Below are 21,431 nucleotides of genomic sequence, written 5' to 3' on the forward strand. Positions count from 1 at the left end.
CGGACAGGTGAACTGTCACTTCTAAATCCTCAAATTATTGAGCAGCAATGTAAATTATAAACGAAAAGTACGTACTAAAAAGACACATGGAGCAGCTGCACCCCACCTGAATCACATTTTCACTGACTAGTCCATAGATTTTCTCAGCACAGATTCCAAAGCCAAATTAGGCACGTAATGCTTTTTTTCCTTGGACTTTCCAGACCTATTCTTGAACGTCTTTCCAAAGTATGTCTCATCTAGATATAAGAACCAAGGGGCATATGTATGAATATCCCGTTATGCGAATCTCAAATTGCGATATTTTGCGATTCACAGTTTGAGATTCGCAAATCGGGATGTATTTAAAAAATCGCTAACAAACAGCGATTTCATAAAAATCACAAAAAAGTCTCAGAAACATGATTTGCGATTTCCTTAATTTCGAAATTCGCAAATTAAGAAATCGCATAAACGGGAATCTGCAATACAGGTGCAGCCTGATGACATCACAAACAGGAAGTGGGAGTGATTTGCTGCACCTGATTGCCTGAGACAAAGTTAGAGGCTGTTTGGAGAGTGTGAGGACTCAGCCCAGCAGAGGAACAACCCCAATCGAGACCCAGAAGCAACATGAGGGCAAGGAGGGAGAAAAAAGGAAGAGGAAACACAAATTCTCTGACAAGGAGCTCATAGAGGAGATGGTGTGCATCCATGACCTCCTCTTTTGGAAAAAGGCACCTGAGTCCAAGAAAAGAAAGATCTGGCTGGACATTCAAGAAAAAGTAAATGCTGTGGGTGTGACTAATTGCACTGTGGAAGAACTGCGAAAGACGTGGTATGATATGCCGCAAAGGTTGAAGGAGAGGGTGGCAGCCAGACTGAAGGAGTCAAACAAGACCGGGGAGGATCATCCACAGCAGCAGACCCAACACCCCATGAGGAGCTGGTGGAGTCAACCCTCTTGCCTGAGAGCATCAGTGGTAAGGCTGCCATAGACAGCTCCGACCCTGGAACCAGCAGCCAAGGTAAGATGCATGCCAAATATATCTGCACACATCCCCATCCCATGCACACATTCAGGAATGCGCAAAATAAACACAACACATGTCACTCCGGTCCACTTCTTACAGCACACCCAGCAATGCATCATGGGAGACGTAGTCAGATGTATGATAGTGTGTCTATGAGACATAGGAAATTAAATGCAACATGTGAATCAGTGATAAGGGAAGAAGGGAGTGTCGGAAGTTAGCCAAGACAAATTGTAGAAACTTTAAAGAGTGCAAAATGAAGACAATGACACAAACTCATGTATTCCCATTTACATCCACAGCACAATCCAGGACATTTGATGACAGTGCAGAGGGAGATGAGTTTGGAAATCCTGAGGACCAGGCTGATGATGGTGACTCAAGTGAAGAGACAGAGCACACACCAATCATGCGCAGGTAGCGCACATATGTGCCCCCACTGCCGCCATTTAAGGATGAAGCCACAGGGGAGGAGAGTGAGCAAGGCAGGGTATGTCACACATGCGTGGGCAGGAAACCCCACAAATGAGTGTGCCAGGAACAGAAACACCAGGTCAAGGCCCAGGACCAGCACTGCCACAGATGAAGAACACACAGTCTTTGCAGGTCTTCAGAACAGCATGCTGCAGGTACAGCGCCTGCAACAGAAATCATTGCCCTCTATTAATAGGCAGCTCAGCAGACTTAACAAAAATCTGTGCTACATGGGGGAGGGCATTTTGGCCATGGCAGGTGCCATACGTGACCTGTGTGTCACATTGAAGCATGACCATGATGCCAGGGACAGGGCTGCCCAACGTGCCAACGCACGTCTGCATAACTACATAAAGGCGGTGAACCACCTGTGCACCACCACCAGCAACTTGACCCGTCGCAGCATTACCATGGAGGGAAATGTCACACTGCTGCCACAACATTGCAAGAGGCCTGGCGCAGGTTACCAGTGCAGTTGAGCAGATGCAGACGGCAAACTCAGGTGGCACAGCACCCATGGTCTCTGGGAAGAGTGAGGAGACATCAAGTAGGAGTAGCAACACACCAACATTGCCAGATTCTAGAAGGCGCAGTGGCAGACAGGGTGCAGTACCTAGGTACCCAACGGATGGCATTCAGCCTGGAGACCGACCAGCACCAATCCGTCACCGAAGGAGGTGAACTGTACACTTCAACAGTTGGGTCAATGGTGATGCTACCCGTTAATACATATTGAACACTTTTTTGGGAACTACCTGCACCGTGGACTTAACATGTGCTGGGTACAGCAACAGTCAATGTGTTTGAACTATGAATAAATACAGCACTCATTAAATCATTATTTTGCCTCATGTCATCCTTACTCACCTAGAAGTAGTTCTGTGTGATCTCAGTCCATCTCTGATGTCCGGCAGCTGCCCCAACTCCTGATGCTGGTCTGCCTGGGGGAGCAGGGCAATCGTCATCCGATGTATCTGTATCGGTCACGTCAATTGTGGTGCCTTTCCTCTTAGCCAGTTATGAAGCATTGCACAGCTTGCCACGATTTTACAGCAGGTGTCAGGGCTGTATTGCCGTGCTCCTCCGCTTTTATGCAGGCACCGGAACCGGCTCTTTAGGATTTCAAACGTACGCTCAATGACACAGCGTGTAGATCTGTGTGCCCTGTTGTATCTCCTCTCTCTTGCATTGGCTGCATCCAGGTACGGGGTCAGGATGAAGTCCCGCACTGCATAGGCACCCTCACCTGTAGGGATAGACACAATAGGTGAGTCACTGCCCCCCCCCCCCTCCCACCCTCACAAGATCTAGTGGATGGATGGATGTGTGCCATGCATTTACCTAACAGGTATCCCTCTCCAAACTCTCCAGCACTCAGACGTCTGTGTATCCCACTATGTCTAAAGATAAAAGAGTTGTGTGTACTGCCAGGGTATTTAGGTACGTCATTGATGATATACTTAGCATTGCACACAATCTGTATATTCAGGGAATGGTAGCATTTACGGTTTCTGTAGAGATATTCAGTTGCTGATGGGGCTGTGATGGCCACATAGGTCCCATCAATGCAGCCAATGACGTGGGGGAAACATGCAATCTGGTAGAAGTCAAGCTTTGTTTTCTGTAATGCCTGTTGGGTGCTGGGGAAGTATATGTGATAGCCTCTGTAGCATTGCATCTAGAAAGGCATGGAAAAAGCATGACCGGGCACTCTGTGAGACCCCAACCGACCTCTACTATGACCCCTTGAAAACTCCCTGAGGCCAGGAGGTGCAGGGAGCACAGGACCTGCACATGGGTGGGAATTGTTTGGGTCCTGCGTGTTGGGTTCCAAATAGGGTTTAAGCTCCTCAATCAGGTCCAAGATGGTCTGTGGGTGCAGCCTGTACTTGTCATGGATCTCCTCTTCAGTCTGCTGGAACAGAGTGATGCACAGCCTGAAGATACGTTCTTGTCTCATTCTCCTCTGTGCAAGAGCCCGAATACGCAGCCTCCTGACTATCACATATAGTGCTGCCATTGTGGAAGGATCTGTTGCATGGTGGGCTGGTTTAAGGACCTTGCACCTGGTTACCACCTGCATGCACTTGGTGTAAATTGCGATTTCTTAATTTGCGAATTTGCCTTTTTCGCAATCAGCGAATCTTTCATACATTTCCTTGCGATTTCTTAAAATGCGATTTCCATTTATCGATTTTCACAGAGAAAATCGCACTTTAAGAAATCGCAAGGTTATTCACAGATTTTTAGTTTTGCAGTATTAGAAATTACTATTTTTGCGAATTCTTAGTTTGCGATGCGATTGTGTTTCATACATCGCGATTTTTGAATTTTTTGTCGCTAACGCTGTTTTTTGCGATTTGCAGCGTTTGCGACTAAAAATGTGTTTCATACATATACCCCCAAGCTGCATCGCCAGCTGCACTTTAAAATTAAGAGCTGGTGTGGCAGATTGTGAATTGCTTAAATATTTGTGTTCCAAGATGGCTGCCTCTCAAGAGATTGCATAGACTTATGGACCTTGTGGGCCCAGATTCCGAGGTAGACTGCAGCACTGAAAATAGGCATCTGGTCCCCTATCTAGAAACTAAGCAAACCCACTACCGCAGCTCAAAAAACCATATCCTCTCCCACCCCGGTGCCTGCATATCTTTTTGGATGCAAGAGGGTTATCAGTCTAACCCTAAGCAACGAGGGCCATGACCGAAAGAGAAGGTAACGTTACACGGATTACCAGGCTAGAATAACATTGTCAAAGAGACGCACGATCATGGTGAGGACAGCAGGAGGGACGATGTAGCATGATATGGGTGGGTCAGGAAATTGGACATGGGAGCACCGAGGACGCAGCAGGGTACTTGAAGAAAGAGATTGGGGGCATGTGCCTTTCTGGGGCAGTGGGTGGTGTGATGGCTTGGTCTCAGGAACATGCAGGTTGTAAGAATTTGGTTTATTAGTTAAGAGGGTGACACAATCCTTGTCAGGGTGGGTCTAAAAAGTCACTAAATAAACCTGTGATTGGACTTCAAAATCAAAGTTCCCTTCTCAATTTGCTATTTACTGGCACAGTTATTTTTATCATTTCCTAATATAATAGTATAAAAATGTTAATTCCACGAAGCATTATACGGAAGGTGTGAACAAGTGTCAGCATCCTGTATACCGAATTTGTAGCATTCCCAGTCCTCTTCTGTTGTCCTATCGGTGAAGAGTTTAACTGGGTGAAAATGCTATAATGATCGAAGCAAACCTTTGGTGATTGGGTCAATGCTTAAAACAAATGGTTTTCAACTGATTATCAGACCAGTTATGCCGAATGGCTTCACATCATTTGGTGCTTGTTCGAATACCTTAGGATGCCTCATGTTCAGGTTACAATAAACGAGGACATTATATAATGTTATAGTGTTTTCCAGGGAAGTTTGAAGGCTAAGTCTAAATGTCCTGTGTTGCATGCTTCAATCTTTTGTACAGAAATCTCTATCGAAATTTTCTCCAAAATTCATCTCCGATATAAATTCACTGTGAATATATTTGTGATTGAGTTTTATTCCTCTTAATGACCTTAGTGACTCTTATTTAGATTCATATTGCGGTTAGACCATTACTCAGCTTCTAATGTGAATGGTATTCAAATACGACGCATTATAGTACTCTTTCCATGCTATTACATGTTCATTAAGTATTTTAAGTTATCATTTAGTATTTAAAATGAGGGGCCAAAAGGATAGTGCAAATGCTCCATAGTTTCAGCCTCATCCACTTAAGCATAGAACATGAACTAATTTACTCCAAACTTTCTTGAAAATAGAGCTTCTCTCAGCAAGCATTCTTTTTATGGATTGGTGGTATTGTGTTCTGAAGTTTTGAGATATTAGTGTTTGAAAACGTGCTTGAATGGACATCGAAGAGTTAAAATGTGGTTATGAACTGGCCTCTAAACTCGTGAGGTTGAAGCCCGTGAGTTCTGTTTACCACATTTAATCTTTTTATGAAATGTGATTGGATGATAAACAACATCAAATATTTAGTTAGCTAGAATTCCAAATTCTGTTTCGTAAATAAGATTTTCACAGAAGAAAGAGGAGACACAATGTGCTGGCCAAATAGTAGTGTCCCCTCCTGCTTCTGTGCACAGCATCTGCTGTCTCAGCAGCAGGTGTTGGTTCTTCATAGCTGACTTCACTTATTGAACCCAAGTTAATTCCGTTTCTAGTCCTCTATAGAAGGTGCGCCTTCCTGTTGTCTTTTGGCGAGGAGTGTACCAGGTTACCATATAGGAGTAAGTGGCTCTGGTTTTCCAAAAGTTATTGGCTACAGATTCCAGGCCCATAACATTATTCCAATGTATTATTCTATTTATTGTGGCTCACCCTACCATATCAGGGCTGACTTTTGTAGGGATTTTGTAGCCGTAATTGAAATGGCTTCCCTTTTGAATGATACAGGTTTTGCTAAGGAAAATGAGCATATGAGCATATCGTGGGTCTTTTGGAATACAAACTGTATAGTGCTCTTTATGGCACATAACTCCTACTTTTATAAACATAGCTTATCATGAGGACCGGTATGGTGGCTGAATATGGAAACGAGATATTTGACTTTTCACAGAGCGTGACATAAAATGTTCTCTTTAAAATTAATGACACTTGTTTAAATAACTTTGTGATCTCTGCGTTTTCAGCTGTGGTATTTATTAGGAGGTTCTATAACTCGCACTGTAGTATAAATACGTCTAATATATAACAGTTGCATGACAGCAGGGCTGTCACAAGTAAAGTCGATGCTCTTAGAAATCAAATGAAATGAACAATTGAGTTCTAGAGCGCTAACAAAGGTGTATAGACGCTAGCTCGCGGAGCAACTAAGCCATGAGACCTGTCTAGATGGATTAAAGATTAAACAGCCAGGTTTTTAGGGCTTTCCTGAAGGCCAACAGTTGGGTTTCCCTTTTTAAGGCTAAGAGAAGAGAGTTCCAAAGTCTGGTTGTACCAACCAAAACACTTCTGCCGCCCCAAGCTGTTTTCCTGAACCTGGTGGGGTCACCAAAATATGGGCATGGGCAGAGCGAAGCAGCCAAGTGGGAATGTATCATTGGAAATTCAGTTTGAAAAATATCAGTCATGTACCTCTTTGAACGATATGCAGAGAGCTTTGAACTCAATGCGTCTTTTCACTGGGAGCTAATGTAGTTGTCTAAGTGCAGCGGATTTATGCTTGGGAATATCCAGCAAAATATGAGCTGCGGCGTTTTGTACAATCTGAATTTGTGTGAGACATTTTGTCCTTTGGTTAATGACAAGACCATTGCAGTAATCGCCTCTGGACAAGACCAGGGCTAATATGATGAGTTTGCGAAGATTGTAGGTATAAACTAAAAGCTTTTTCTGAGCAGTTTTAATGTGCAGAAGGAAGCAGATGTGACATTATTCACATGGCCTTCGAATGTAAGCTTTGAGTCGAAGGTGACTCCTAGGTTTTTCACTTTGTTTGTTGTGGTGGGAAGAGAGCCCAATTCAGGAGGCCAGAATGCTGGAAACCAAAATGATGTGTTACCACCGAAGAGCAGGACCTCGGTTTTATTGGAGTTGAGTTTAAAGCAGTTAGCGGCCATCCACTGTCCAACAGAAAAAAGACAAGCATGAAACTGAGAGGCTGTGTCAGAGGGGTTGCTTGTTACAGATACAATAATTTGGGTATCGTCAGTCTAAGAGATTGCTGAGAAGCCCAAAGAGCGAATCAACTGAGCCAGAGGGGCAACATAAATAATAAAAAGGGTGGGGCTCAGGAACGAGCCCTGGGGTACCCCGCAAGAAAGTGTAAAATTGGGTGATTTGAACTTGGAGAGAGCAACAAATTGTTCTTGATCCGATGAAAATGACAAAAGTATTGCCAGAGTTTTCCCCTTTATGCCTATCCCCTCCAAGCACTCCAGCAGATTTTTTTGGTGGACGGAATCGTACGCGACCGAGCATCATGCTGCATTGCCCCCTACGTCGAATGTCTGCCTGATCTGTTCTGATGCAGAAATCAGTGCCATTTTCGTGCTATGATGCTTCCTGAAGCCATACTGGGTGGCATCCAGGTATGCATATTCTGGGCCCCACGCATGTTAGTGCTATGCTCTCCTAGGCAGAACATTTGGCATCTTCCTTCTTGATGGAGGTTATGCGGCACAACGCCTAGGGGCGCAAAATACTAAGAACATATCTTGCTAACTACACACAGATTCTTGTTGAGATGCTGCCTCAAAGACTTTCCTCTGCAGCTACAATGTGTACACCAGGGCCGGCTCTAGGGCCGTGCAATCGGTGCCACCCCACCGGCGCTGTCTTGAGGCGGGGGGTTTCATTTTTGCAAGTATATTATCATGTTAAAAGCCCCCGCTGCCGCGTTCCTGGCCTCCTGCAATTTTCAAGCATCAATTAAAAGGTCAAGATAACTCTGGTGATTAATCATCTTCCTGGAAAGAGACTAGAGGTTTGTCTAGTAGAACTTTCATCCTAAGGTAGCGCAGAGGGTTATGCCTGCTGCTAAGAAAGTGTACCATTCAGATCACAAACTGAATATAATGTAAATAGGTTAGTGGGTTACTGCTTCTGTAAGAGGGCTCCTTTTGTTACTTGTCATTTATAAGTCAAACTCCTAATATAGAACATTGAGCTATTAACTTTCATCAATGAGTTGCAAGCAAACTGCAAGATATATGGTAGAGCAATATGTTTTTTCGCCCAGTCTTTCATTATCCTAATATTGCCAAAAGGGTTCATTTGGGTAGAAAATAATTCTTATTAAAGAGAACCCCTAACAATGATTTTACGTTTTAAAGACTGAATTTGTGCTTTAAAGAATAAGGACACTTAAACTATATTGCCTACCAGTACCTATGGCATGTTACTCCAACATTGTACCTTGTAGTCTGTCTGATGTAACATTATCTCTACACTGATTTACACACACATCATTGGGTGTGATGTACAGTGCTCTGACATCTTACACTGGTATGAGTGGTGCTATAAAAGTAAATGAATCTGAGAGACAGTGGTTATGGAGACTTGAGGGGCACTGTTAAAGGGTGCTTGTGAAGGAATCTGTGGCAGAGGTGGTCATCGGGAGGGGGCGAACAAACATTGTCGCACAGGGGGCCATCAGTACTAAAGCCGGCCCTGGTAAGCTTCTGACAAGTCTGTGTGAAAGTACAAGGGGAAAAGGAAAGACCTGATGTAGAAGAGGAGACTCTTGGTGGTGCAGCACAGCTCCAAACATTCTTCATAAACCATCACCTTAACCCAATGAGTTATTCACTATCTTCTCACAACTGGGCCCATAACTCTTACCTTTCATTTACTCACACATTTATTCTACTCCGAGGATTCAATGGAGACCAAAAAGGAGAGCCGCGGTGCTATAGCGGAGAGCCTAAACTTAAAATGTATACATTATTTACAACTGCAGTTTATTTTAATACCATGGTTTTTCTAAAGAAAAGATTTAAACACCCCACTATTAATTTATTTCGATGGATCAGCTAGTAAAAGTTAACTAAAGGACAACAAGACCTGCTTAATTCTCCATTTATTTAATTTTTATTTAGAGATTAAATCTCCTAGCATGATCTCTATATTTTTTCGTAAAGGAAATAATTCAGTTATGCATTAATAATCCTGAAAGAAAGGTTAAATTCAATACATTTATTTTAAACAAGAGAGTTTAGGAAAATAAGAAAACGTATATTACCCAAATGTATTAACGCAGACATCAGCACAAAAACAAAATAGTTCCCAAAGAAACACCTCTCTCTATCTCTCTCGCTGTTCCCTTCTCATAGGACTTCGCACCCATTCAAAAGTTAAAGTTCAGAAAAATGTCAAAGTCCCTGTGCCATAAGAAAAAAATTGTGCAGACTGACAGCATCTCGGGTGCAAAGATCAGGTCGAAAAGCAAGCTTTTTTCAATATCCCAAATGTTCTCTTTTATACCCTTTTTCACTAACTTATCTATCTAAATTCGTAACTCTTATGTCCTGAAATGTTCGTGATTGGTCAATCTAGAGTTGGATGAGCATCACCTCATCGCTTTACTGTTCCATTTATTCAAAGTCATCCTAATGACTAGAAAAATAGTGGTGCTATTGTTCACATTTTTACTTCCTTCGAAGTGTCCTTTAAATTGTTATTTGGTGTTCCATTCCCACGAGTTAACTTGCTGACTTCAACAAAATTTGGCATGTGCTCCATGAGGCAGGCCACGCTGTCCTTGACCCGTTCTGCTCAGAAACAGGCAGCTCACATCTCCAGTTTGCGCATGCGTGCTTAGACCGCCACCTCGGAATTACAGTCAGTTTCCATTTTGTTTGCTCACACAGGCCTCAATTTAGGAACTATTATAGAAACAAACACAAATAAAAGTAAATTTAGGAAATAAAGCCTTTCTGTTTACCTCCCCCTTCTAATAATATCCCAGTTAGTATTTACCTAACTTTTAAGCAACTCATATGTGTGTTTTTACTTATCAATTTTCATAATTTATGCCACAAATAAACAGACAAAAAGCACATTCATGCCATTTTCAATCCGATTACGACAAACGCGTACCCTTTATGACACAATATACGGCAAATTAGTAAATTATGCTTGGCAATTTCATGCAAATTAATATCCCACGTGTATTTGTGTGTGTGCATTCTATTCTATGTTGGTTAATTTTAAAACCACACGTTTAGTACATATTATTGTTACGGAAAATTAATTTTGCAAGGGTTATACAAAGATTTTTGTTTCCACCTTGCTCCATCATTGGCTAAACTTAGTACTAGGGCCCTCATTAAGAGGTGTTGGAATGTGACTACGGAGGTACCAGGTGGTCAGACTTTGTGAGTTAGGCAATTACAACTCTTCTTCCAAAATAGGGAATAACAGCAACTATTGGGTCCTTTTCCGAGCGTGTCTTCCTGGAAGCAGGTGGAAAGTGTCAGAGGAATAGTCCGAATGGTAGGGGGATTGTTTAAGGTTGTGTGGCTGGGTGGCTGGGGTGTGGTCATTGCAGGTTTCAGCTTATCCATGAGGAGCTGCTGCTCACAATCCATGGTTTGGGTGTCTTCAGGCTCTGAATTATGTCCCAGAGTTTGCAGACCCTCCAAAGCACGGAGAAACTTAACATTTTAGTTGGTGAAATTCCACCAGAGTTATTGCTCCAGGAGAAATTCTGCCACTCTTTATGAGTGCCCTAGTGATTGTAAAAAATCATTAATACTGTGTTTATTGCAAGGCGTGAACACTGAACAAATCATTAGGTTTCAGATTAATCTTATTAAATATTTTTATTTGAATTTTAAATTTCTTACAGATGTTAAAAGCAAGAAAAAGGGTGAAACTTTCACATGATGATGTAATGCAGAAAATCGGAGAGCTTTTTGCATTAAGGTAAAATCTTTATGTATACGCCATTCGATCAAATTACGTTGAAATGCGAGATTGAATTGAAGGCCAAGATGTCTGATCAATGACAATATTATGGACTGTTATGTAGACCTTGTCTTAAACAGAGGCATCTGAAACAGAAGTTAATGGAACGTTTCTTATGTGGATCAAAGCAGCTAGCTAAAGCATAGACCCCCCTTCAAGTCTTCTCTGAGAAATGCGAGCCACGGGGTCCCTCAGGGCTCAAGTTTGAGCCCTACCCTATTTAATATCTATATGGAGCCCCTGGCTCGCATAGTAGAGACTTATGGGGTGGGCATTGTTAGCTACGCTGATGACACCCAGCTGATGTTCAAACTCACACCCGACCACAGGGAGGATGCCACCAATTTCTCCAACAGCCTCTCTTCCGTGGCAGCTTGGATGAACAACAACTGCCTCCGCCTCAATGGCGACAAAACTGAGCTGATAGTGGTGGGAAAATCCTCCTCCGCATGGTCACACATGTGGTGGCCAACGGAACTAGGCAGTCTACCTTGCCCTGTGGCTTCGGTGCGGAACTTGGGCATAACGTTGGATTCCAACCTGTCATATAAATCTCATGTGAACAAAGTCACAGCAAGATGCTTTAGCATACTGAGCGTTCTTCGGAAGGTCCTTGATCTTCTTCCCTTGGACTCAAGAAAGACAATTGTGCATGCCCTAGTCACCCCCCATCTGGACTATGGGAACGCCTTGTTATTGGGTCTGAGCAAGAAGAGCATACACCAGCTCCAATGTGCACAAAACGCCGCTGCGCGCCTTGTGCTCAAGCTACCTCGTAGAACCTCAGGGAAAATGGCCTTAACTAGACTCCATTGGCTCCCCATCAAGGAGAGAATTAAATTCAAGGCCTTGTGCTTCGCCCACCGCATCGCCCATGGAACTGGCCCAGACTATCTGCACAGTCTACTTACAATACATCGCCCTACCCGGAATCTTAGATCTTCGGGCACGATGATGTTTAAAATTCCTAAAATAACCAGAGCCAAGATGGGCGGCTCCTCGTTCAGATACCTGGCTGCCAAAGGTTGGAACGAACTCCCCATCGAGATGCGGATGGAACCTTCTGAAACAAGATTTCGAGGAAAACTGAAAACTCTCCTCTTCCCCCGCATCTGAGCCCCTCTCTCCCCCCTGGCCCTGTTCTTTCTCCCCTGCATTCACTCCTCCAGGTTCCTTTGCAGTTTTCAGCGCGGGGACACTCTGTTTTGAGTAACCAGGCGCTCTACAAATGGCTTCTATTCTATACTATAGACTGTCCCAGTGGCCGTTAGACACATTCCATGAGGCAGAGCTCTTGTCCCTCAGCCACCAGGCCACTTTGACTGTAAATGTGACTTTAAAGCAGGTCCCTTTGAATGTAAAATAACATTGCCTCAAGGCAGTCACTGCGTCGTGGCAAAGAGTGAAGGGGAACAAACTTCACCTCCACCTTCCAACACGTCTTGCTGCAATTAATTGTTCACCAGGACAATCTTTCCTAATCCCTAGACTGCTAACAGCTTTGAGTTGCAGTAAAGTTATCAGAAAGCAATTCTGAAAGATTCCTCAAGCAGTTGTCACAAATCCTACTACTGCCAATAATTTCTTTATAAGATTATAATATCTTTTCTGAGGTTTAATCATAGCCAGGGTCACTAGAATTGTGTAATTCCATGGCCATTACAGATAACGATGTATGTATTGCAGTTGCCACATAATCCACCATATGCTGCATAATTTGCAGATATCAGCAAAAATCAAAGTTTGTTCGTTGCTAGCTCAAGCAGCTTTTAAGTTATTAAACAGTGATGCTTGGTTGCTGGACCATTGCACGCATTGACTTGTCACCCTTTCGTAGCTGAATGCTTCATGGATCTTACACTAATAGTAATACGGTAAAACAATTCCCAAGACATTATTAATGTGTCTTAAAATGGCAAACAAGTGAAATAATGCTACCACAAAATGTGCAACATATGCCTCATTGTTTGATTTTTCTTGCTGCATAATTTAGTTCCCCATCTGCGTATAAATCCAGTGGCCTAATCAGTTACTACCTTTACTAGATTGGGTCACATATTCTTAGTCTGAGAACCCTTATGCTACACCTTTCTCCTGTAAAAACATCGAGTAATTGGGCAACTTCAATTTCTGCAATTGTTTATGTAAGGTATAATAATTATGATCACTTCACTTCCCTTTTTAGCACATATTATCTAATGTTTCTAGCAGCACTATCTTTTTTTGACAAAGAGAAAATGAGTGAGAAAGAAAACATTATTTTCCCATGAAAAAACCTGCTGAAAGTAATCACAACATTCTTTTTTAAGAGCTATGTTTTTAGAAGACACGTCTTCCTGGCGTTCTTCTACATTCACTTTTTAAACTGTGTTAACCAAGTTTTCGAATTTAAAAACACAATCCTATTATAGCATGTATATTACACAAGTCAAAACAGATAAGAGCAGTATAAACAAGTCAGGGGACAGAGGGACTAACCAGATTACTCTGTAGACAAGGGACAATGTTGATAGCAAAATAAGTTCTCTTTCACGTCAAGTCAAAGGATTTATATAGCGCGCTACATACCCAGAGGGTCTCAAGGCGCTTGAGGAAGGGAGGGGAATTACTTATCAAATATCCAAGTTTTAAGTTGCTTTCTGAATGCTGGGTGGTTCTGAGTGAGACGAAGGTGAGTGGGGAGTGAGTTCCAGGTTTTAGCAGCCAGGTAGGAGAAGGATCTACCTCCCATGGTGGTTTTATTGATGCGAGGTACGGTAGCAAGGGCTTGGTTGGAGGAGCGTAGCTGGCGGGAGGGGGTGTAGAAGGAGAGTCGTGTGTTGAGGCAATCGGATCCAAGTTCGTAAAGTGCTTTGTGTGCGTGGGTTAGGAGGCGGAAAGTAATCCTCTTATTGACGGGGAGCCAGTGGAGTTTTTTCAGGTGACTGGAGATGTGGTCTGTACGCGGAATGTCTAGTATGAGTCTGGCTGATGCGTTGGAGTTTTTTCTGGAGTTTTGCGGTGGTACCGGCGTATAGGGTGTTTCCGTAGTCCAGGCGGCTTGTGACCAGTGCATGGGTGACCGTTTTTCTGGTTTCGGTGGGGATCCAGCTAAATGTTTTTTTGAGCATGCGAAGAATATTGAAGCAAGAAGATGAGACGGCGCTGACCTGTCTGGACATCGAGAGTGAGGAGTCTAGGATGACGCCCAGGTTCCGTGCGTAATCCGTCGGGATGGGTGGTTTTCCAAGGGCCTCTGGCCACCAGGAGTCATCCCAGGCGGAGGGGGAGGTTCCTAAGATAAGGACTTCTGTTTTGTCTGAGTTAAGTTTCAGACGGCTATGCTTCATCCACTCGGCTACTTCTTTCATTCCTTCATGTAGGTTGGTTTTGGCGGTGTTAGGGTCTTTGGTGAGTGAGAGGATCAGTTGGGTGTCATCAGCGTAGGAGATGATGTTGAGGTTGTGTTGGCGTGCGATGGCTGCGAGGGGGCTCATGTATACATTGAAGAGGGTGGGGCTGAGTGAGGATCCTTGTGGTACGCCGCAGATGACTTCAGTGGCCTCTGACTTGAATGGTGGGAGGCGGACTCTCTGGGTTCTTCCGGTGAGGAACGAGGTGATCCATTCCAGTGGTTTTCCTTGGATTCCGATGTTTCTGAGGCGCTGTAGAAGGGTGCTATGGCAGACTGTGTCGAAGGCTGCGGAAAGGTCGAGGAGGATGACATCCCTGCTAACACCAGAAACGGTCGCTCCCCCCCCTCCTCTCCTCTCCTGGCTGGTATCGTATTTATTGAAGCTGAATTCTGCCTCGCATTTCTTTTTATTTTCATTGTATTCTGGAATTTAAAGCTGCGCTGCGCTTTGTCACACTGCTGTGCCTTGCTGCCTAATAGAATTACATCTTGAGTGTGGTGATTAGTTATTAGCCCTGCATAGCGCTTTGTAGCTTAACCTGATATAGCGCTTTCCTCTGCTGGCCTCAGATAGTCTTGCCCTGCATAGCGCTCCATTTTCAGTGTGGCTTTTGTTGGTTGAGACGCTCGCAACGTTTGTTTACCAGACAGCCATTTTGTTGATTTGCTGACCGTCCCTGACCCTCCCTGGACCTCGCTCCCGCCTCCCTGCTGCCCCTCCCACTCTCCGCCCCCTCCACCATCCATATATGACTAATGCATCAGCGCGCAGCGTTCACGCGCAGCGTTTCGCGCCCCTTGCGCGCCGAAGGTGCGCCAAAGGTAAGCCCGTCTACGCCCGTCCGCGCCTGGACCGCGCCCAGCGCCAGACACCCTGATCCACGCAATGCCCAGCCCTCCCGCATTACATACGACGCCACCACCCTCATAGCCCTAAACCCCGGCCGTCACCCCAACTGCACCCAAGCCGCTCCTGGACTCACCCATGGACCCTTCTCATGTAACTCCTGCAAGTTCGACGGCACCAAGAACAACTCCTCATCCACGAACACACAACAGCTAGCTGATTCCAACCACCTAAAATGCATCCTGCTCAACACCCGCTCAATCCACAGACACGCCATCGACCTCTGGAACCTACTTGACACCACCTCTCCCGACGTCGCCTTCCTAACAGAAACGTGGATGAACACCTCATCAGCCCCAGACATCACCATTGTCATCCCGGAAGAATACAAGATCATCCGTAAGGACCGCACCGACCAAACAGGAGGAGGCATCGCTATCATCCACAAGAACTCCATCCGCATCTCAACCAGCTCAGACATCAACCTTACCAGCGCCGAACACCTTCACTTCCAGATCCACACCGATCCCAAAACCACACTCAGAGGCACCCTACTCTACCGACCTCCAGGATCCCGCGCACAATTCAGCGACGACATCACCGACTTTATCACCCCACACGCCCTCCCCTCCGAGGAATACATTCTACTGGGAGACCTCAACTTTCACCTGGAAAATAGCAATGACAACAACGCCACCACCCTTCTGGACAATCTCGCCAACCTCGGACTCAAACAACTTGTTAATACCCCCACCCACATCGCAGGTCACACACTCGACCCTATCTTCACCTCCAGCAAACATGTCTCCTTCAGTCACACCACAGTTCTCCATTGGACGGACCACAGCTGCGTTCACTTTACCTACAACAAGACCACAACTCACAACCATCCTCAACCTACTCTACGAAGAAACTGGAACAAAATCACCATCGACCAGATCTCCTCATCGCTGCTTCAAAATCCCCTTGTCCACTCCTCAAACCCCGACCAAGCAGCCATTAACCTCACCCAATGGCTATCCAACAGCGCCGACATCCTTGCACCGTTGAAAAAACGTCAAACCAAACTAGGCAGCAAAAACGCCTCCTGGTTCCACGATGATCTTAAGAAATCGAAGAAACTCTGTCGCTCCCTCGAAGGCCTGGAAAAAAGACCCAAACACCAGCACCAGGGACGCCTTCAAAAACGCCACCCGCACTCACCACCAACTGATCCGGACTGCAAAGAAAGCCGCATTCAAAAACCGACTAGATAACAACGCCCACAACAGCAAGGAATTATTCAATATCGTCAAAGAGTTTACCAACCCCTCAGCCAACTCAAACGACATCACCCCCTCTCAAGCCCTTTGCGACTCCCTAGCTTCGTTCTTCCACAACAAAATCGCAGACATCCACAACAGCTTCGACAACCAATCCGGAGACCAACCCACCCAACCCTCTGCAGGACCTTCACCCCCCTTGAACACCCTTAATGACTGGAACCCAATCTCCACTGAAGACACCATCCGCCTGATGAACTCCATCCACTCAGGATCCCCCACAGACCCATGCCCTCACCACATTTTCAACAAAGCTGACTCCATCATAGCACCACACCTCCGAGACGTCATCAACTGCTCCCTCAACTCCGCCACCTTCCCAGAAAGTTGGAAACACGCCGAACTTAGCGCCCTTCTGAAAAAACCCACAGCTGACCCCACCGAACTCAAAAACTACCGACCCATCTCGCTCCTTCCATTCCCAGCCAAAGTCATCGAGAAAGCTGTCAACAACCAACTCACCGCCTTCCTCGAAACCAACAAATCCCTCGACCCCTCACAGTCCGGCTTCCGAGCCAAACACAGCACGGAGACCGCCCTCATCGCCGCAACAGACGACATTCGAACTCTACTGGACAATGGAGACACAGTCGCCCTCATCCTCCTCGACCTTTCCGCAGCCTTCGACACAGTCTGCCATAGCACCCTTCTACAGCGCCTCAGAAACATCGGAATCCAAGGAAAACCACTGGAATGGATCACCTCGTTCCTCACCGGAAGAACCCAGAGAGTCCGCCTCCCACCATTCAAGTCAGAGGCCACTGAAGTCATCTGCGGCGTACCACAAGGATCCTCACTCAGCCCCACCCTCTTCAATGTATACATGAGCCCCCTCGCAGCCATCGCACGCCAACACAACCTCAACATCATCTCCTACGCTGATGACACCCAACTGATCCTCTCACTCACCAAAGACCCTAACACCGCCAAAACCAACCTACATGAAGGAATGAAAGAAGTAGCCGAGTGGATGAAGCATAGCCGTCTGAAACTTAACTCAGACAAAACAGAAGTCCTTATCTTAGGAACCTCCCCCTCCGCCTGGGATGACTCCTGGTGGCCAGAGGCCCTTGGAAAAGCACCCATCCCGACGGATCCACTCAGAAAGAGCAGAAATAACCACTCATGTCAGACCAATAAATACCATTTTCCGCCTACTTCGTCAAAGGGAACTAATGAAAAGGAAACATGAACTCAGAGCTAACCCAAAGGGTACCCCCAATGTCACCCCTCAATTATCTAAGTTTATTAGAGAAGATTTCTGAGCATTTGTCGGGCTAAAATCTTAACTCTTTCAATGAATAAAAATAAAAGCTTGAATTTGAAAGCTTTTAGCCTCCAAAGCAACCTTGATTTCTATTAACTTTCTTCCTTGCTAAAGTTTTAGAGCTTAAGTCCAGCAAGAGGAGCAGCTGTCTGCCTCTCACTTTTACCCTCTTCGATTTGTTGGATACCAAAAACCATGCCACTGATTTTCAAACGCATTGCCCTTGTGTTTAACTCTACAAATTACACAGTCTTTAAAGCTGTGAATTCACATGGGGAGTTTTTCGCATCCTGGATGTCACTCACCATACCATGGATATTGAACCACGTTATTTGACAAGCTCTAAACATTGTGTTCCACTGCTTTCATCTCAGCCTCCTAGATAACCCATGCATGCACCAACTCCTCAGACTGGTCATTCATGGACCTCAGCAATATACTCTCTTTACTCAGTTGTGTATCATCAGGGAAGTCACCATCTTATACCTTCTGATTCCTCTTTGAGACTGAGGCTTGTGTCTTGAAAAAGTCCTCATTATATTTCTTACTTTCCATCATAGCAGGGATCGGTCAAAAATTCGTGTGGGGGCTGTATAATCAAGTACGTTGCAGTTGTGATGCAGATGCTGTGGGGGAGGGTGATGGCAGGACTCCCTTCACTGGATATAGACCACACTCCTCCACACCCTAGGGCACACACTGAGGGAGCAGTGTCAGTTATGCCTCCAGGACAGCCACCGGATACTGGAACAGTGCTTCTCCACTCCCCTCTCTCAAACCTCCCACCTGCAAACCAAGACCAGGCAAGTACAAGTTGCAGCTCTGGTTCAATTTGAGCACTTCTAGAACCAGTTTGCTTCATTACCTCAGCCAACTCCTTTCTATAGATTAAGTAAGTAAATAGTTTATTGTGTAGTTAATTAAAACCATTTCAATATTGCAAAATAACATAAAATATATTACATATTTCCTCCATGAACTGTTATAAAAAATCAGGTGAAATCAATTAATATCATGCTTAAGAAACATTTGGAAATTTTTGAAGATCTGTTAATATTGTAAACATTGTTTTTTCTTCAAATTCTCAAAAAAGGTTAAAAATATAGATGCATTGCCACACGTAGCTCCTTCAGGCAGGAGGTTAGGGAGCCTCCATCATTTGAGGGAGGGGTGGCGGAGGGGGAGGGGATAGCTGCTTCTTCGCTACACGCTCCTAGAATTAGGCCTCCTATCAAAAGAGTCCAAACAGTCAGCAGGGCCAGAGAAATGAGCCAGCAGGAGAATGCTAGGCCGTCACATCCATCTTGACCTGCAACCGGCCATGCCAACCTCCCACGTACAATTTAATTACACTATTTATTTGTGGAGATTTGTGGACTTGTTTCAATGTGTTATAAACTGATTATTTCTAGTCAGTATATTAGATTTATAAGTAAAACACAACCCATAAATATTACAAATTAACCTTTTTGGGTTCCTTTTGTGGGGCAACCAAGCTCTGTGAGCTGACCTTACTTAAGTTGAAAAGGAATGAACGGACAAAGTATTCTTGGAGAGCTTGACACCCCCTTTTAGCATTTCAAGTGAAATTCAGTATCGTACCAACATCTGATATCTTCAGATACTTACAATTAAGGAATTAATTTGGCGGTTCCCAAAAAGTTCACACCGCTAATATGGGGTTTTGGCTTTTTAGACTCCTGCCGCATAAGGGGTACATACCTGCCATTTACTATCTTTTGTTAGACTTGGGCCCTGATTCGGAGTACCTGGAGTTTAAATGCACCTGATAAAATGTGATTCCCCCAGGATTTGTGCACGGTTCGGAAAGTCTATCCTACTCATTCAGGGCCTTAGGTAGCTTGGTATTCCAAGCTTTGCCATCAGTGACTGCAAAATCCACGCGCAGTATGCTGACGTGGATTGTGATATGCTGAGTCACAGTTTCATTGTTTTTTATGATCTAACTCCTCTTCTCATTTTGCTTCCAATGAGAAAAGCTGTTATGGCAGAATACAGGTTCTTTGTTGAAAAATATGAACATGTTTTTCTTGTGACATTCTTTTTTTTAAATTTTTTTTAATGAAAATCGGAAACTGCAAGTGAATACGCCCAACAAAGTAATGAGCTCAGGCAAGCTTAAACATATGATAATTTAGTGAGGTATCCAACTGCATACGCATGCACCAAGTAGTCATGGTTATAAAAAGTTTTTGGGGGGGAATCTAACAACTCCATGTGAGTGCGTGTGATTGTTTTGATCTGTCCCTCCGGTGCTGTTTCCCCCTTTAACTTTGCTCTGTGACAATCTCTCTTTTACAGCAAACTGTCGGGTCTGATGGCAGAGTCTCTGAATAACTATGCCACAGTGGCCTGCCTCTCAGTATAGAGGTTATCGGCAGAAAGGTGTGGGGGATGCAAATAAGGCAGTTATACTCCTGGGCACTGCGGTGCCTTGTGGCCAGTGCAGGGAGAGCACGCCAGGGTTCGTTGCCCTGTAGATAAGGTATTTTTCAGCTGTTTCTTTGTCCCCCCCACTGGCTGTATTTTTTTTTCTCTTGATTTTTGCCTCTTTTTCAACACCCAGGATGTTACTGTTTCACTAGTCCTTTTCAGTACTGGTTGCTCTACATCTGTGTGCCTCTCTAGAGCTGTGTACAGGGGTGGCTCTAGGCTCATGGTGGCCCTGGGCAGGGAGCGTAGGTAGGGGGCCCCGGAAGAGGGGGTCCGGGCGGGGCCAGTGAAGAGGGGGTGTCAGGGTGTTTGGAAGTGGAATAGAGCCGGAGGCCACCAAATCCGCGCCAGGGGCCGCCACGCAAATATGTATCCATCCTCAGGGGATTATTATATTAAGGATGTATTTTGGCGTGGTGGCCCCTGGGGTTTGGTGGCCCTGTGCAGTTGCACAGCTTGCACATGCCTGAGGCCGCCCACGCTGTGTAGTGCCTGATCGCAACATCGGTACTTCCATCATCTCTGACCTGCTTCCATCTCCAGTCCTCTTGCCCTAGAGATTTTTCTGCCAGAAAAGGGATTTTTCCTCTTGAAGCTGGACCCCCTCTTTTTTCCCCACTTCTTAGTTGTGCAAGGGCACCATGCCCACGGAAAGGGGTTGCCCTATCCTCAGGCAAACAAAATCATTTAAAAAGGAGTGCACTTTGTCTACCATTGTACACAATCCAGGCTTGGGGAAGATAGAGAAGTAAAAGGTTTCCTAAAACTAATGAGCTCCCTGCTCCTAACTTGTTTGGCAACAACCTCGTAAACCTGTCTATCTGAAAGAGACAATTAGTTATAGATTCCTTACCTTGTGAATTATCCCCAGGCGACGAACTGGATCCGGAGCATTTTATCATCAGCAGTACCCCTGCGCATCGAAAGGTGGCGTCGACGGCTCCACGTTCGGCATTGTGGTCGCCAGGATGACCTCGCGGCAGCTACTCAGACACCGCCCTCACACGCTGACGTCAGTTCTTTCTTTTTCCGCGCCAGCCAGCGCAGATCCGGAGAGAGTGGTACCTCCAGTCACTTTTTGACTGCCTTTTGTCGACACCGTTTTGAGTCCTTGACCCCTGGTGCGCGTAGGGAGGCCCGATTTCAAGGCTTGCAGTTCCTCCCGACAGTTGAGATCAGTGACGTATCTGCACCGC

General features: G+C 45.1%; 1 protein-coding gene across 1 annotated transcript in view; it reads left to right on the forward strand.

Annotated features, from left to right (window-relative positions):
* The window catches only part of RMND1 (required for meiotic nuclear division 1 homolog), a 372,302-nt gene that overhangs the window by 257,428 nt on the left and 93,443 nt on the right, over positions 1-21,431 (forward strand). Inside the window, exon 9 of the mRNA XM_086921342.1 lies at positions 10,833-10,909. Within this exon, the coding sequence (XP_086777468.1) occupies positions 10,833-10,909 (77 nt within the window). The remainder of the gene's footprint in view (positions 1-10,832; positions 10,910-21,431) is intronic.

Source organism: Lissotriton vulgaris, chromosome 1_1 (assembly GCF_964263255.1).
Source record: "Lissotriton vulgaris chromosome 1_1, aLisVul1.2, whole genome shotgun sequence".
In the NCBI taxonomy this organism is placed as follows: Eukaryota; Metazoa; Chordata; class Amphibia; order Caudata; family Salamandridae; genus Lissotriton; species Lissotriton vulgaris.